General features: G+C 46.4%; 1 protein-coding gene across 1 annotated transcript; it reads left to right on the top strand.

Moving 5' to 3' along the window:
- The first annotated feature begins 5,620 nt into the window (after positions 1 to 5,620).
- Pithd1 (PITH domain containing 1) lies at positions 5,621 to 17,115 on the top strand. The gene is made up of 6 exons (XM_028875433.2): positions 5,621 to 5,915; positions 6,418 to 6,461; positions 6,856 to 6,933; positions 14,204 to 14,308; positions 15,182 to 15,290; positions 16,202 to 17,115. The coding sequence occupies exons 1-6, from the start codon at positions 5,718 to 5,720 to the stop codon at positions 16,301 to 16,303; spliced, it is 636 nt and encodes a 211-aa protein (XP_028731266.1). The 5' UTR covers positions 5,621 to 5,717; the 3' UTR covers positions 16,304 to 17,115.
- Positions 17,116 to 18,372: the final 1,257 nt, after the last annotated feature.

The raw sequence follows: 18,372 nt of genomic DNA, 5'->3' as shown, positions 1-18,372 counted from the left end.
ATTGCACTGAGTGGTCTGCTCTGTCTTTGAGACAGGGTCTTTTATATCCCAGGATGGGTTAAATGTGAGATCCTCCAGCATCAGCCTCTCTGATGCTAGATTTCCATTGAGAACCACCACATGTGTGTGTTGAGTTCTTTTTTTTTTGGGGGGGGCGAGCATTTTAAGACACAGTTTCTCTGTGTAGTCTTAGCTATTCTGGAACTCAGTCTGTAGACCAGGCTGGCCTCGAACTCTGAGGTCTGTAAAGCATTAATCTAATCTTTATCAATAAAAAATTGGGAGTCAAATATTGGGGTAAAAACCTGAAAGATTAGAGAAGCAGGAATCAGCTGCCAGGCACCTTCTACCTCTTCCATTTCTCTGTCCAAATGTCAGCCCCACCTTACTACTTCCTGTCTCCTCTCAGTCTACAGTCCTCCAAACCTCTATGGTTAATTTAGGTCAGCTAGTGGCTAGCTCTGCCCTCTGACTCCAAGCAAGCTTTATTTGTCAGAACACAATCAAAATATCACACATTTTCCCCGTTTTGTCTAAACAAAAGTGAAGGTTTTAACTAACATAGAAAAACTATATACAATAAGTATTATAACTATATAAAAATATATACAGGCAAGAATTACATCAACAATGTCCAGTCCATTTGTATTTGACAAATTCGGAGAAAATACTCCATTATCTATCTTGGTGAGTCCAAAGTTTTGTACTTAATTCACTTTTTATTCTAACTTGCATTACCAACCCCAAACTATCTTTTTGTGTCTCTCAACCTTATATACTTTATACCTCTTTTGTGAGTTTCTTTTCTGAGTTTGGTAACAAGGAAAACTGTAACTATCTAGTCTTCAACTCCATCAGAGACCTGAGAAGGATACAATATTACCTGAGTAAATAGGAAGTGTAGAGCAAACAACTTCAAAAACTAAGAAATGCCGGAAACAGCTGGCTGCCTGGACAGTCACCTAAGGTTCCTCTACAGTGCTGGGGTATCCATCTTTGGCCTACAGGCCTGGAATATCTGACAGATTTGTCTGTGAAGCCGGAATTTTGAAGGACTATCCAACCCTGTCTTGGCAAAGTTTAGCACTCACTTCTTTTGTGTCCTGCTTGTCCAGTTTGGACAGCATTCTGTCAGCAGTTGAGGCAAGGGCAGTTTCTTGCTCAGTGGCTAACTTTTGCCACAAAGAAAGTGAACTCCATATGGAGGTTCTTCAGTGCCCATCGTATTCTCTAAAATAGATTGGTACTACCAGGAGCTGATATGTCTCATTGTCAAAAAAAGCCCTTATGTTCTTAAAACATCCTAAATGCCATATTCTGTAGATCTCTAAAGTGTTTGAAGACCATCAGTCTATCTAAAATATATGTTTGAACTTGAAAACATACCTAACATGACTACATCTGAGGTCAACACATCTTTAAAATACACAGGCTGATCTAATTCAGCAGGTTTTTTTCTATTATTCAATGTCTCTCCACAGCTGTCACTCCTTTCTCATTAGCATTTAGAAAATTTAAAGTTAATAAAGCACTATGTAATCCATCTGTTATCCCTTTCTGTTTAATAAGCAAATCTTTTCAAGTATGATTAGATCTTTTTGTAATTGCTTGTTCTGTAGGATTGTGTGGTATACCTGTAATATGCTTTATGTTGTAATATACAAAAACCTGTTTCATTTTTGCTTGTTCATCTGCATTCATTCGTCCAGTGTCAGCCTTTGACATACCTTCTGCATACTCCAGAAGGCAAAGACCTTCTTTTCTAATTATCTCTAGAAAAAAACATTGTTTCTAGGAATGCCTTGACTACAATCCCTATTGCAATGACCTTGCTTGACAGTTTGTCTTTTCTTAAAACCTTTAGAGATTAATTCTCCTATTAAAGTTGCACCATAAGTATGAGATCCAATATCAGCCATATTTCTAATCCATTCATCTACTGATGACCATCTTGCCTTTAGAGGCCTGATCACCTTTTTGCATTCAGAATTAGCAGTTTCAAAAGTCAAAGATTCAATTAATATTTATCTGACTTCTGGATCTGATGCTATTCTATTTATAGCTGGGGTCAATCTTTGCAAAAAATCAGTGAAGGCTTCTTCTGGGCTTTGTATAATTTTAGTAAATGACTCAGAACTCTTTTCTGTTTCTTTATCCATGTCCCAAGCATTCGAGGCTGCTAACTGACACAGCACCAAGGTGTGGCCATCAAATTCAAATTGCCTTTGCAGTTCAACATACTGGCCTTCACCTAGCAATTGATCTTGGGAAATATTAATACCTCTAGTGCTGGGGAATATTATTTTAAGGTGTGTTACTTTTGTTTATGTTGCATTTGTTTAACTCTGTGAAGCTGTGTTACTGTGCCTGTCTAAAACACCTGATAGTCTAATACAGAGCTGAATGGCCAATAGCAAGGCAGGAGAAAGGATAGGTGGGGCTGGCAGGCAGAGGGAATATATAGGAGAAGAAAGAAATGGAGGAGGGAGAGAAAGGAAGTAGCCAGAGAAGGAGGAGGACTCCAGAGGCCATGGAGTAAGAGTAAGATTTACAGAAGTAAAGAACAGGAAAAGCCCAGAGGCAAAAGGTAGATGGGTTAATTAAAGTTAAGAAAAGCTGGCAAGAAAAAAGCCAAGCTAAGGCCAGGCATTTAAAATTAAGTCTAAGCCTCCGTGTGTGATTTATTTGGGAGCTGGGTGGTGGGCCCCCAAAAGAGTTAAGATGAACAACACTCTAGCCCTATTTTGTTCTTCTATGGCCCTAGCTTCCTCTTTCCATCATATCTGCCATTGTAACTGAGGGCCAGCTTCCAATGTTACTGATGCCAAATCTTCCCAGTCTCGAGTGGTAATTCTGTTCTGAGTTGTCCATAAGTTTAATATCTGCTTCACATAGGGCAAATGCACACCATACGAAACAACATCTTTCTTAAATCTCCTCAAATCTAATATTTCTATAGGATTACATTTAACTTCTCCATAAACTAAGGTTGGTTTTCTAACAACCTTGGGCTGTCCCTCTTCAATTTCATCATGTGGTGGCATATAGTTTTTTGTCTAAATTCCTCTGTCTGTGTCTGAGTAATTTTCTTATTTTCATTAGTAAGTCTTTGTAAAGCTTGTATCTTATCAGTCAAAATCTCATATTTGACAATGATATAAACCAACTTTTTAGGGATAAAACAAGAATTACCAAACCATGTCATTATGTAAATCACAGCTAAGTTAATTATCCCCTCATTTAATTATTCCAGTTTTAAACTATCCATCGTGGTATCATACGGAGACCTAACTCCCTCCACTGTAATAGTGTTTCCCATTTTTAACGTGGGAAAAAAAAAAAACTCCTTTTTTTTTTTTTTTAAAGATTTATTTATTATGTATACAGTGTTCTGCCTACATGTATGCTTGCAGATGGTTGCGAGTCACCATGTGGTTGCTGGGAATTGAACTCTGGGACCTCTGGAAGAGCAGCCAGTGCTCTTAACCTCTGAGCCATCTCTCCAGCCCCATTTTTTTTTTTTTTTAAACTAATTCCTCCCCTTTAAGAACTCCCAGTTGTTTCATCAAATCTGCTGTCGATGACAGTGAAGCGTGAAGCTTGCAGAGCACACTTCAGATGGGGAAGTGTGCAGGCAGAGAACGCAGACAGTGCACAGCTTGGCTGAGAGCAGCTGCAACTGCTCGTATGTAGCGTGAGCTGAGAGTGTGTGTGTCCGTTGCAACAACAGAAGCCTGAGTGGGTGTCGAGGCAGCTACCTAGTGTGGCAGCAGCCTGAGGAGGGGTCCAGGGGGCCCACGGGGAGCGGGAGCCAGCTGTCTGAACAAACAGGCACAGGGATTGTGCATAAGAAGCACATGTGGCAGAAGCTGCCTGAAGGCAGAGCCTGCTGGTCATGGGCAGCTAAGTCCAGTGGCGTTTGGAACCCAGGTGCCTCTGGAGTTTGGGTCCTGTGGAGTTTGGGTGGCAGCCAGATTGTTGTAGAGAGGCTGCAACAGGAAAGTCCCAGACTCACTCAGAGGGCTTGGAGAAATAAAGGAAAAGGTAGCTGGCAGGGCAGGGAGGCGACTCCAGCAGGTGCGGCTAAGGCGGGTGCCTGTGGCATTACCACGGGCCAGTGGCTATCTCATGAATCTGTGCCCCAAAAGTCAGACGCCAGATGAAGCTTTAATCTAATTAATTTTTATCAATAAAAAATTGGGAGTCAAATATTGGGGTAAGAACCTGAAAGATCAGAGAAGCAGGGAGCAACCACCAGTTGCCTCCTACCTCTTCCATTCCTCTGTCCAAAAGAGTCAAGATCTTCTCTTCCCCGCCTTACTACTTCCTGTCTCCTCCAAACCTCCATGGTTAATGCAGGTCAGCTAGTGGCTAGCTCTGCCCTCTAACTCCAAGCAAGCTTTATTTGTCAGAACACAATAAAAAACATCCCCCATTTGCCTGCCTCTGCCTCCTGAGTGAGTGCTGGAATAAAAGGCAGTGCATGTTGAGTTCTTGTGTTACGTTCTTCCACCTACTCGTCACCGTGACTGCTAAACAGACACTATCGTGCCCACAGAACGGATGAGGAGACAATCTCAGAATAGGGAACAGACGGCTTTTTCCTAGTGTCCCAACACCAGTGGCAGACCCAGCACTTGTATCCTAGCTCTGGTGGTGACTATAGCTTGCTATCAAGAAAGTAGCTATGGGCTATGGAGATGACTCAGTGGCACAAGGTCCAGAGTTCAAATCCCCAGCAGTCACGGAGAAACTGAGCATGGCCCCAGGTATGCAGCAACCTTAGCTTTGGAGTGTGGAGTCCAGAAGTTCACTGACCAATTAGTCTAGTCTACTAAATGGTGGACTTCGGGTTCAGCGACTCTGCATCAAAAAAAAAAAAAAAAAAAAAAAAAGATGTGGCTGAGAGTGATAAACCCAACACTCAGGAGGCAGAGGCAGGTGGATCTCTCTGGGTTTCAGGCCAGCCTGATCTACACAGTAAGCTCCAGGATAGCCAGAACTAGATAAAGAGAGAGAGAGAGAGAGAGAGGGAGGGAGGGAAAAAAGAAAAGAAGAGAAGAGAAAAGAAAAGAAGAGAAGAGAAAAAAGAATCTAATACCAGACATGGTGATGCACGTAATCCCTGAATTTGAGACTTGGAGGCAGGAGGATCCAGAGGTGAAGGTCATCCTCAGCTATATTGATCATCTGAGGTCTGTCTGGGTTACATAAGAACCTATCTGTAAAAAATGGAAGGAAAAAGGGGAGAGAGAAGAGAGAGAAGGGGAAGAGGTGGAAGAAAGTAGGGGGTGGGTAGAGAGGGGTTGGGCGGGGAAGGGAGGGGAGAGGCAGGCTTGGCTGTCCTATGGGCCCCGCCTTATCCACCACTCCCGAGAAAGATAGCCGCTCGGGAAGAAAGCGCCCGCTTCGGTCCGGGAGAGGAGGATTCGCGTCCCTGCCACTGCGGTCCTCTCGGACGCCGCGGCGTCCCCAGCCCTTCAGGTCCCACGCCCGAAAGATCACGCTCATCCCCACGGCTGGCGTCCAGCTCGGCGGGCGGGCGCACGTCCCGGGTCAATCCCTCCAGGCCCCGCCCTCCGGCCTCAAGGCGCACGCGCCGCACAGGGGCGCCTTTTACGACGCTTGGCTCGCTGCGCTTGGCGGCGGGCGCTCCGGAGCGGAGCAGGCGCCGGTCGAGCGGCGGCTCCGGGGAGTCGCAGGCGGGCGGCGTCGCCATGTCGCACGGGCACAGCCACGGCGGGGGCGGCTGTCGCTGCGCCGCCGAACGCGAGGAGCCGCCCGAGCAGCGCGGCCTGGCCTACGGGCTGTACCTGCGCATCGACCTGGAGCGGCTGCAGTGCCTCAACGAGAGCCGCGAGGGCAGCGGCCGCGGCGTCTTCAAGCCCTGGGAGGAGCGGACCGACCGCTCCAAGGTGGGCTGCCCGGGCGGGCCCGGGGCCGCGGGGCCTCCGAGGGTAGACAGGCAGGGAAACTGAGGCCCAGAGGAGCAAGGTGGGCGTTTGGCCTCCATTCCAAGGCGGCGGGGGCTTGTCAGGAACGAGAGGACTACTGCCTCTCCCTCTGACCATTGGTCCAAATGGCTGCCCGACGGCACCACCTGGCCGCGAGTTTCCAACCTAGAACCCAGGCCCCTTTGAAAGCCATTTGAAGGCTTCCCAGAAGCACACACAAAAGCATCGGTCTTTGAATTCGCAGCCTGGAAAAACCCCCATTAGAATCCCTCTAGTTCAGAGGGTCCGTGGTGATCAGACTGCCTGGGCTGAGACTCATTATCCTCAAGCTATTAGGACCCTGGGGGGCGCGGGGGGGTGCAGCTCTGTTTGCATCACATGCCCCTTGGTAGAACAGGGAGGCAAGATGCCTGAAATTGCGGGCTCTCAGCAGGTATGTGTTGCTTTCTCCCCCCACCCCCAGTTTGTTGAAAGTGATGCGGATGAAGAGCTTCTGTTTAATATTCCGTAAGTATCTCCTTCGCACTTGCCTCAGGCGAAGTAGGCTGTACCCAGTTGTCTCTTCAGATGGCTTCATTCATTGGCTGTGCCAAGAGTGCACATCTGTTTCCAGAAAAGGGATAGATTGCTTTGGTGGGTTTGAGGGAGAAAGTTTCATAGCGTGTGTGCGTGTGTGCGTGTGTGTGTGTGTGTGTGTGTGTGTGTGTGTGTGTGTGTGTGTGTTGAATTAATAATGGAGAGATTGAGGTAAATTTCTTAGAGTTGTGGAATGACAGGACCTTTAAAATGACTCCAAGTGACAAGGGAGTAAACTGGGCTAAGAGAGGGAAGGGTCTGGGGGTCACACCGCTTCGTGGGGTTCCATCCCAGGTAGACAACCTTCTCGTTTGCATTCTGGCAGATTCACGGGCAATGTCAAGCTCAAAGGCATCATCATCATGGGAGAGGACGATGACTCACACCCCTCTGAGATGAGACTGTGAGTAGCAAGGGCTGAGGCCCTCGTCAGACTCCCACCTGTCTCTTTCTGCTAACGTTTTGTTCCAGGGGTAGGGAGATGGCTCAGGGGGTAAGAATGCTTGGTGCACAAGCGTGAGGATCAGAACTGGGATCCCCAACACCCAGGTGAAAAGCTGGTGGGGGCACCGTCCTGTGGGGACTTGCAGGAGGTCAGCCTGGCTCCAAGTTCAAAGGGACCTGTCTCGAGGGAGCAGGTAAAGAATGATGGAGGAGGACACCGGATGTCTGCCTCTAGCCTCGGTGTGCATATACCACACAGCTAGGTTGGTCAGGCTGGGTGTGACAGTGCCCACTTGTAATCCTAGCACTCAGGAAGCTGAGGCAGGAGGATTATTGTGAGTTCAGTGGATTGACCTTGTTCTCATTTACTTTGAAATGTATGTATTGCTTCCTGAATTGATTATGTATAGAAATAAGTTATTTAAGTAATATATACATGAATAAAAATATAAGCTTTGCTTTATTTTTGAGACAAGGACTCATGTAGCCCAGGCTGGCCTTCAGCTTCATACCCCTACCTCCATTTTCCAAATTACAGGTATGTGCCACCATGCCCAGGTGACTTTATTGATTTTTGATGCAGGTTCTCAATGTGTAACCCTGGCTGGCCTGGAACTCACAGAGATCCACCTTTCTCTGCCTTCTGAGTGCTGGGATTAAAGGCGTGTACCACCCTGCCCAACTGACTTTTTGTGTTTTGTGCCCCTGGGGCACAAACAGCCTCATCCCCAGCCTGGTGACTATCTTAGATTAAGCATCCTTAGGGCCAGCTGCTTATCTCTTTTCCAAGTGCTGACTGTGACACCATTCATTCAGACAGTGTAAAACAAATGCCAGTTGTTGATGACTTTGCAATTTCCTTAATGACCTGGCTGCAGATTCCTGAATGTTCTTCATGGCTGCTCTTGTTGTTGCAAACAGTAACATCTTTCCACCATTGTGCTGACATGGGGTCACTCCACCCGCATCTGTGTGGCCTCATAGCCAAGTTCCATGTAGCTCTGGCAACACCGGATCTGTTGTTGGCACTACTGGTAGTCCTCCCTTCTGGAGAGTTTGGTTTTTTTGGTGCTGCTCTCCTGAAAGAAGAGGAATGTGCTTTTTTTTGTTTGTTTGTTTCTTTTTTTTGTTTTTGGAGCTGAAGATCGAACCCAGGGCCTTGCGCTTGCTAGACAAGCGCTCTACCACTGAGCTAAATCCCCAACCCAAGGAATGTGCTCTGTGATGCTATGGAAATGTTGAAAATTTTCAAGACAGGGCTAGGAGCATAGCTCGGTCAACGGCTTGCCTGCAGTCACGAGGACCTAGGTTGCATCTCTGGCACTGACATGGTAGAGTGTGCTCATAATAATCCCTGGGGCTCATTGGCCAGCCAGCCTCACCTGATTGGTGAGCTTCTAGCCAATAAGAAACCCTTGTCTTGCGGTGGTGGCGCACGCCTTTAATCCCAGCACTCGGGAGGCAGAGCCAGGCGGATCTCTGTGAGTTCGAGGCCAGCCTGGGCTACCAAGTGAGTTCCAGGAAAGGCGCAAAACTACGCAGAGAAACCCTGTCTCGAAAAACCAAAAAAAAAAAAAAAAGAAACCCTTGTCTCAAAGCAGGTGGATGGCATTCCCGAGGATCACACCCAGGGACCCAGGGTTGTCCTGTAACTGCCACACAAGCATACAGACATAAATTCACACACACACACACACACACACACACACACACACACTAAAAGGGTGCAGAAATGGCTTAGTGGGTCAGCATAGTGAGTCCTTTTCCAGAGGACTCAGGTTCAATTCCCAGCACCCACCTGGTGGCTCACAGTCATTTCTTAACTCCAGTTCCAGGGGATCTGACACCCTCTCTGTCCTCTGAGGTACCAGATGCACAGATGAGGTACACAGACATACATGCAAGGACTCGGACATAAAATAATAAAAAGCAAAGGACCACAGAGAGATGGCTCAGTGGTTAAGAGAAGTTAATGTTCTTACAGAGGACCAGGATTTGATTCCCAGCACTCATGTCAGGTGGCTCACAGCTGCCTGTAACTCCAGTTTCAGGACTCCAGCGCCCTCTTCTGGTATCCTTGGTCACCTGTGTGTATGTGGTAGATACACACAAACTCATACAGGCTCACACATATACACATAAACACTAAATAAATCTTCCTCATGCTTGATTGCCTTGCCAGGCTGAATGCAGGGGGAGGTGCTAGATATACCTGCCCCTTTCTAAGCAAATCCGGAGGAGAGGTGAATTGAGGAGGGTGGGCAGAGGGGATGTACGGGGAGGGAGTAGGAGGAGAGGAGAGAGGGGAGGCTGGGGTAGGGTTGTAAAATAAGTTAATAAATAAGCCGGGCGGTGGTGGCGCACGCCTTTAATCCCAGCACTCAGGAGGCAGAGGTAGGCGGATCTCTGTGAGTTCGAGGCCAGCCTGGTCTACCAAGTGAGTTCCAGGAAAGGCGCAAAGCTACACAGAGAAACCCTGTCTCGAAAAACCAAAAAAAAAAAAAAAAGTTAATAATAAGTAATAAATCTTTAGGAAAAAATTAAGCTAGGTATAGTATCTCATGCCTATAATCCTAGCACTTGGAAGTAAGATGGGATTGCTGAGAATGTGAGACCAATCAGAACTATATAGTGAGCTCCAGGCCGGTTTGGGCTACTGCATAACACCCCATTACAAGAAAACAACATTTTTAAAAGTTTTAAAATAATAATAATAAAACTTAATTTGGGGCTAAGGTTGTAGCTTAGTGGTAGAGGACAGAGCATGTGTGAGGTCCTATATCCTGTCCCTGCACCCTTGGAGAGGACTAAAATTCCATTCCCAGTAACTACACTGAATGGCTCACAATCATCTGTAACTCCAGCTCCAAGGAATCAGACACCCTCTTCTGGCCTCCTTGGTGTGTGACATTCACTCACACAGAAATACACACATTAATAAAAATATATCTAGGGCTGGAGAGATGGCTTAGTGGTTAAGAGCACTGGCTGCTCTTCCAGGTGTCCTGAGTTCAATTCCCAGCATCCACATGATTGCTTACAACTGCCTATAACTGCAGTCCCATGGGATCTGATGCCCTCTTCTGGTGTGCAGATGTAGATGCAGACAAAACACTCATATACATAAACAAATCTTTAAAAAAAATAAATAAATCTTAACAGTGTATCTCTGGGTCTGGAGAGATGGCTCAGAGGTTAAGAGCACTGGCTGTTCTTCCAGCAGACCTGGGTTCAGTTCCCAGTAACCACATGGTGGCTCACAACCGTCTGTAATGAGATCTCGTGCTGCCTCCTGATATGCAGGCAGAACACTGTATACATAATAAATGAATAAATCTTTAAAAGAAAAGTGTATCTAGCTGGGTGGTGGTGGCCCATGCCTTTAATCCCAACACTCAGGAGGCAGAGCCAGGCAGATTTCTGAGTTCAAGGCCAGCCTGGTCTACAGAGCAAGATCCAGGACAGGCACCCAAGCTACACAGAGAAACCCTGTCTCGAAAAACAAAAAAAAAAGTATATCTGTATGTACTGAATCTTTTTTTTTTTTTTTTTTTTGTATTGTCATTTCTTTTATTCTGGGCAAACAAATTAAAACATCAAAAAGAAAAATAATTAGTCAGCCATGGCTGTGCGCTCCTTTAATTTCAATGTTCTCTAACTGGCCAATCTATGTGTTCAGGGCCAGAAGTTTCTGCATCGTGAGTTTCAAGCCTGTCACAAAATGAGAACCTGTCATGCTGAATCCTTTTAATGAAACTGGATGTTTGATCTGATACTTTGTCTGCTTTGGATACTTAGTTACTGGGAGGTTGACTGGCTTCAGTCAAGCTGGTGTTTCCATGTAGCTCTCTGGTTAACAGTGTGGTCTGTGGAGCAAAGTGAGTTCCTTGTCACACTGTATACTTACTAACTGCTCCATGACTTCCCGACACTGTTCATCTTTGTGCTTTGGTTTATTTTATGTGTATGTGTGTTTGCCTGGGAGTATGTAAATATATATGTGCACCACATGTGTGCAGTCACCTGTAGAGGTCAGAAGAGTGTCCTGGATCTTCTGGAACTGTAGTTATAGGTGGTTGTGATCCACCATATGGGTGCTAGGAACCAAAACTGAGTGCTCTTACTCTCTCCAGCCCCATGGGTTTTTATTTATTTATTTTTTCTGAGGCATGGTCTTTCTACATAATCCTGGCTGGCCTGGAACTCTGTATATCAGGCTGGCCTGGAACTTATAGAGATCCCTCTGCCTCTTCTGCCTCCCGAGTGCTGGGGTTGAAAGTGGTGTGCCACCAAGCCTGGCAGTTTTTTGGAGGGAGGGGCATTTTGAGACAGGGTTTCTCTATGTAGCCCTGGCTGTCCTGGAACTCAGTCTGTAGACCAGACTGACCTCAAACTCACAAAGATCCACCCACCTCTGCCTCCAGAGTGCTGGATTAAAGGCGTGTGCCATCTGACTGTTTTGTTTTGTTTTGTTTTGAGAGGAGACCTCACACAGTGCAAGCTGGCCTCTAACTTAACTACGTAGCTGAGGCTGACCTTAAACTCCTGGTCCTCCTGTTTCTGATTCACAGGTGCTGGGATCACAGGTGTGTACTACCATGCCTGAGAAGCCTTTTCTTTTCTTTTTAAAGCCCCTCTTCCCCACAGTCATCTTCTTCTGCAGCACAGACTGGTCTCAAGCTCACGGCGGTCTTCCTGTGTCAGCCCCTCACATGCTGGCATTGGGTCACTGTGCCTGGTAATCTGTTGTTGACCATATTTGTGCTCCTGTGCTATAGGATACTAGAAGGTGTTCCTTCTACCTAGCTGCATCCTGTACTAGTTAACCATATTCTTCCTGTGTGCTCACATCCTTTTTCAGACTCAAAGTCAACCTGTTTTGCTTCTAGGTATGTGTGAAAGCAGGCAGCGTATATCTGTCTGTCTTTAGCTTATTTCACTTAACATAATATCCTTTAAGCTTGTCTACACTGCATCAAATGACAGAGGCAGATTTTATTCTTTTTATAACTGAACAGCATCCTCTAGTGTGCTTACGTCACGTTTTCTCTGTTCATTCATGTGTTGATGGGACTGAGGTTGAGTCTCTGTCTTGGCCGTTGTGAATCGTGCCATAATAAGCAGCAGATGGCGGTAGGAGTGCACATGTCTCTCCCAGACTCACTTCCTTTCCTTTGGGCATTTGCTCAGTAAGGGAATTGTTAGATCATACGGTATTTCTAGTTCCTGTTTTGTTTTTCTTTTTTTAAAGAATTTTCCATAATCACACCTCTAATTTACATTCCTATATACAGTGATGGTGTGTTTCCCTTTCTCTGCTTCCTCACCAGTATTCCCTTTTTTGTTGTTGTTTTTTGTTTTTTTGAGACAGGGTTTCTCTGTGTAGATTTGGAGCCTGTCCTGGATCTCACTCTGTAGCCTAGGCTGGCCTTGAACTCAGAGATCTGCCTGCCTCTGCCTCCAGAGTGCTGGGATTAAAGGCGTGAGCCACCACTGCCCGGCTTCCTCACCGGTATTTCTTTCTTGTCTTTTTGGTAGTAGCCATTGTGACAGGGTAGAATGATAGCCCATGGTTTAGGTGTGCATTTCCTTGGTTAGTGACTCTGAATATCTTTTCATGTTCATTTTGGAGTTTTAAGACAGGGTCTTACTATATAACCCAGACTGACCTCAAACCTGGGCTCTTCCTGGCTCTGCCTCCCAAATGCTGGGATTCCAAGCATGTGTCATCTCTGCTTGTGTGCCTTTTGAGAAATGTCTTCTCAGATCCTTTGTTCTTTAGCCAGATTATCTGCTCTTCTGTGGCTGAGTTGAGTTCCATATGTATTTTGGACATTACCCCTTTTGGAGTAGCTTGCACTACTTTCTGTCATTCTGTAGGTTGAAAGATGGATTTTTAACGACAGTGCTACGCTGCCTCATAATGCTACTCGTGAATGCTCACTGTTATTATCCTGCTGTGGATCATTCTTGGAAACACTTTGAAGCAAACACTTGCTTTCTTAAATGACACACATTCTGCTGCGGCAAAATTATAGCCCTTCCTTTGTGGGTGTGTTAGCAAAATACCTGGAGGAGCATTTGGCTGAGTGCTTCAGAATTTGTTTGGTGTTTTTGTTTTTAAATATCTTCTTTACTGGCAATTTTAACTTTCCAAAGCCTTTTATGAGTTTGTGGTCTTTGTGTACTCTTTTTGAAGTGGAAACCCCCCTGGTTTTATTTTAAGAAATATTACTGGGCATGGTGGCACAGACCTTTAATCTTAGCACTTGGAAGGCAGAGGCAGGTGGATCTCTGTGAGTTCAGGGCCAGCCTGGTCTACCTAGCAAGTTTTAGGACAGCCAGGGTTACATAATAGAGAGAACCTGTCTCAAAAAAGAAAGGAAGGAAGGAAGGAAGAAAAGAAATATAATATGATGGTGTTTGGGTGATTTTTAGACATGAAACCCGCTTGAGTGTTGGGCAACCTGATCTTATCTCTTAACTGTGTTTAATATTTCCGCTGAAGTATACATTTTCCCATCAGTAAGCTGTTTTAGTTCACATTGCAGCATGGGTTGAATGTGCTGAATTGACTCTTTTCCATGCAGTCCCTGCGTGTGACCCAGCTCAGCGTTCTTTACATTGCTTCCTGGGATCTCAGATCACTTGAAGACGCCACTGGATTGGACTGTGGTTCCTAGCTCTTGACTTGCTTTTTCTTTTTCTTTTTCTCTCTCTTTCGTTTTATTTTTGTTTCTTTTTTTCGAGACAGGGTTTCTCTGTGTAGCTTTGCGCTTCTCCTTGAACTCACTCTGTAGCCCTAGCTGGCCTCAAACTCAAAGAGATCCGACTGCCTCTGCCTCCCAAGTGCTGGGATTAAAGGCGTGCGCCACCACCGCCCGGCTTGACTTGCTTTTTCATTCTTCTCCCTCCCTCTGTTTCTTCTTTCTTTCTTTCAAGGTGGGGTCTTGCTGTTTGCCTACAGTGGCCCCAATGAGCTCTGCTCAGCAGTCCTCTTGCTCTGTTTCCCTGGTAACCAGGGCTGCAGGCCTACACTGCCCCTTCCAGCTTCGTCATTGGCCTAGATGTTTATATGTTAATGCCAGTAAAATACCATTTTGATCTTAACTTTGGATCTCCTTTTGATGGAACTGGGGCTAGTTGAGCAGTCAGTAGGGAGTTATAAAACACTGAAAAATTTAATAATGCATATTCCTTGACTTTTCTTCCCTTTTTTTCCCTCTCAGGTACAAGAACATCCCACAGATGTCCTTTGATGATACAGAAAGGGAACCTGATCAGATCTTCAGTCTGAACCGAGATGTTACGGGAGAATTAGAGTATGCTACAAAGTAAGCACGGGACCTGTCCTCTACTCTGTGTCTTTTCTTCCTTTCATTTTGGAGAAGGGTCTTGATATACAGCCCAGGCCGGCCTTGAACTCAGTCCTCCTATGTATCTGTCTCCTCATAGAACATACTCACTTGCCCTGGCCTGTGCCATGGCTTCTCTTCGCTTGCAGTGAGCAGTCAGCCTGTGAGCTTGCCTCTTTCTTTTGGCCAGTATCCTGCTCTCTGAGCATTGGAATCGAGTTACAGCAGAAGGAAGCTTGATCCTTGGCATAGCCAACTTTTGGCAGAAATCAGTGCACATCACAGACGTGTTAACTTGGAAGCTTTGGGCAGTCCTGGCTGAGCAGCTAGTATGGCGTAGCCTAGAGTTTGCAGAATTCCTCTGCAAAGTGGGTTTATGGCAGACTTGGTTACCTGTGTCCACCTGGTCTCTTCTTTAGTGTTCTCTTTCTCCTAAGGGGGAAGTTGACATGATAGACATGGCTTAGAACCCTGCTTGGTCACATGCCATTCCTGTTTCTTGAAGTTAGGGCCATTGTATATTCCTTCCTTCTTGCCATATATTCCTGGCTGGGCTGGAATTAACGTGCAGATCAGACTGACCTTAAACTTGTGGTAATCCTCCTGCCTCTGCCTTCCGGGTATAGTGATGACATATGCCACTCTGTCAGGTGTGGTGTTCATTCATTTTTCTGTCCTTCCTGCCTTAGATGAGGCCTGGCAGATGCTTAGTAAGTGTTCACTGCATGAATTGTGCTCCAAAGGACACAGGGGAAGGACCAGGTGTCCTCTGCTATCTGCTGCAAGATGGGGCTGAACTGTTGTCTCCATGGTAAACTGTGTCTTCTCTCCCTCTTCCTTTCTGTCCTCTAGAATTTCCCGGTTCTCAAATGTCTATCATCTCTCTATTCATATTTCAAAAAACTTTGGAGCAGATACCACGAAGATCTTCTATATTGGCCTGAGAGGAGAGTGGACTGAGGTAAGAGAGATTGATCAGTGTGTGTCCGCACCCCGTGGGGCAGGAGCTCCAGGGAGAGAGCAAGGGAGGTGTTGGTTGCTCCATCTGTTTATAATTTTCCTTTCTTTTTTGTTTGCTTTGTTTTGAGACAGGCTCTCAACATACAGTCCTAGCTGGCCTAGAACTCACTCTGTAGACCAGGCTTGCCTGGGTCTCACAGAGATCCACCTGCATCTGCCTCCTGAGTGCCTGGCTTCATAATTTTTCTTGATTTCATCATAATAATTTTTTTCATTGGATACTCTTAAGTTTTTTTTTTTTTTTATAATTCATGTATTTAATTTTCTGTATATATTTATGGGTATATGGGTATAGGTATATGTGTGCTACAGTATGTGTAGCTCACAGGACAACTTGTGGGAGTCATTTCTCTCCTTCCACCATATTGGTTTCAAGTGTAGAACTCAGGTCATCAGGCTTGGGCACAGGCATCCTTATCTGCTGAGCTGCCTTGCTGGCCCCGCTATAGGTGATATTAAGGGAATGGAAATGATATCATTCCTATCAGTTCAGTTTTGAAGTTTTAGTTTTCATGAGTGTTTTGATACAGGGTGTGGGTGCATCTCAGTGACAGCTTGCTTAGCCCGCGGGAGGCCATGGGTTCCACCCCATCTCCCATTCTTGACAATCTCTTATTCTGGGCACTGGAGATCAGGTAAGTTCCTGTTCTCATCTGGATTTGCTTGGCTGCTGAGAATCCTTAGTAGTGGATAGTGGTCTTTTCCGGCTTCTCAAGATTCAAGTGTCGGCAGAGGGGGGCTTCCCAGAGCACACGAGGCAGGCAGCCTGACTGAGGACTGCTGCACTGTACGCGCTCCGGGAAAGGAGGGTTCCCTAGTGGCCACTGAGCTCACCTCTCCCTTTGCTTGTAGCTTCGCCGGCATGAGGTGACCATCTGCAATTACGAAGCATCAGCTAACCCGGCAGACCACCGAGTCCATCAGGTCACCCCACAGACACACTTCATTTCTTAAGGGCCGGCCCAGGCTCCCTCGGATGCACTGTGGGTGAAGATTGCGACCACCTGCTGGGAAGGACTGAGGAGGCTCCAGCAAGAGTTGCCTGCTGCATACAGCCTCGGCCAGGCTCTGTCTTGGGCTTGCTGCCGGAACCTGGCCTGTGGAAACCGCCTCACCACCAGGAGCGGTGTGGGTGCCAAGGGACAGATGTTCTCTAAATCACTGCAGAAAACAGGCTTAGGCTGGGTGGCATCTGGCAGCCATGAATAACGTTTGCTTTTCAGACAGTGTGGCCATGGGATCCCAAGTGTCTTGTTGCTTGTGGCAGATTTTTTGTGTGTGATTTGTCCTTTTTAAAAAAGGAAGCTTCCTCGGCTGCAGGAATCCTTCTGAAACCTGAGTTTTGTGTTTGTGTTAGCCATCAGGAAGATCTCCAACTAGAAACACATGCCCCTGCTTGCTCCTCCTCCCTGTCATTGCTCAGCATTTGTGTCAGAGTGCCCAGCTGGTGTTACTTATCACGCACAAGTGTCCCATGATGGTGGCCGGAAAGGAAGGAGTCTCCTGGCAAATGGCTGCTTGCGGGAGGTCTCTTCTCACTGTCTAGCCAGGCGGGTGAGAGAGCATGAGGTCGTTTCTCTGGGTGACCTGGTTGGGGTAAGGCTGAGACTAGAGACTGCCCTGGGGACCTCCTTGGTGTTTACTTGCTTCTGACTTGTGTTGTAAACTAAGTGCTCAAATCTGGAGACCCTGTTCTTCTGTTCATGGCTTTATTCACTGTGACTCATGAGCTTCCTAATAAATCCTTGCCAGACTTTTGTCTTTTCTTCTGTGCTCTCGGTACTGTGAAACTTACTAGCAGGTAAAACACCCATGCACATGAAATAATATTAAACATAGGTGGGTTCTGGAGGCGTCGGACAACGCGAGGACAAGGCTAGTGAGAACAATTGCTTCACAGTGAACAGAGGTAGCAGCACCTGGTGAGAATCCTAGTGTCAGAAAGCACTGAGACCCTGTTTTCTCATTAAGTAGGAAGAGTTGGTGAGGGAAGGCGTGCTGAATCTGGTCCTGGAGGATTCTAGGATGGACCATCCTAGTCAAGGAGGATATGCAGTTCTTTCTGAAAAAAAGGTCTGCCACTCAGCCTTGTTGGGAATCCAAGTTCTGAACTAAACTGGAGTGCAAACTTCTCTCAGTACATGAAGGCTATCTACTCAGGCACAGCTTGCTTTGTGCGAGCCATTCTGAAGATGTGCAGAAAGGCTAGTGGGTGGGGGTGTAGTTCAGCAGTGGATACTTGCTAGCTAGCATGTGCAGGGCCCTGGGTTTGGTTCCTAGCACCACGATAAAATTATGGCTATTTAAAAATTTTGGATTAAGGGGAAATGTAAAGTTTAAAACCTCAAAACAGGGCCATGCAGATGACTCAGTGGGTCCAAGTGTTTGCTGGTCAAGTCTGACAACCTTAGTTGGGATCCCCAGAACCCAACTGAGAAGCCAGAGGCTGTGGCTCATGTCTGTAATCCCAGTGAGATGGGCAGAAACGGGAGATTCCCCAGGAAGTGCTCAGGCCAGCTTGACTGGAGTAGACAGTACAGCAGCAAAACAGACTGCCTAAAAAATGAGGCTGGCTGGGCATGATGGTCCCTGCCTTTACTCCAGTCCTTGGGAAGCAGAGGTAGGCACATCTCTGAGTTTAAGGCCGGTCTGGTTTACAGAGCAAGTTCTGAGAACCAATGGCTGAACATGTTCTCCGATGTGAACAAAGTAAGTATACACGTCATACAAAACACCCAACACCTCTAAATACTAGCCCATTTGTTCCACTAATATGTGCTCATGTGTAGCTCCTGAAACTGGACCTGTAGGTTTGAAGCATCACTTGCCAAAGTGCCCACGTGATGAGTCTACCGGACCTGCATTTCATCCATAAACCAAGCCTGCAGGATTCTGCAGTCAGGGGGGCTGGCTTATTGTATTATTTTCTTCTACTGAGGGTTTCTCTGTGTAATAGCTCTAGCTGTCCTGGAACTCTCTCTGTAGACCAGGCTGGCCTTGCCTCCTGAGTGCTGGGATTACAG

The sequence above is a fragment of the Peromyscus leucopus genome, chromosome 2 (genome assembly GCF_004664715.2).
Source record: "Peromyscus leucopus breed LL Stock chromosome 2, UCI_PerLeu_2.1, whole genome shotgun sequence".
Lineage (NCBI taxonomy): Eukaryota > Metazoa > Chordata > Mammalia > Rodentia > Cricetidae > Peromyscus > Peromyscus leucopus.
This window is presented reverse-complemented; position numbering and strand designations above follow the sequence as displayed.

Excerpts from the sequence above, each read along its gene's own strand:
- Pithd1 (XM_028875433.2), top strand. The coding sequence starts at position 5,718 with ATGTCGCACGGGCACAGCCACGGCGGGGGCGGCTGTCGCTGCGCCGCC. Across the intron at positions 5,916-6,417 it reads AGCGGACCGACCGCTCCAAG|TTTGTTGAAAGTGATGCGGA; the intron begins GTGGGCTGCCCG and ends CCCCACCCCCAG. Across the intron at positions 6,462-6,855 it reads GAGCTTCTGTTTAATATTCC|ATTCACGGGCAATGTCAAGC; the intron begins GTAAGTATCTCC and ends GCATTCTGGCAG.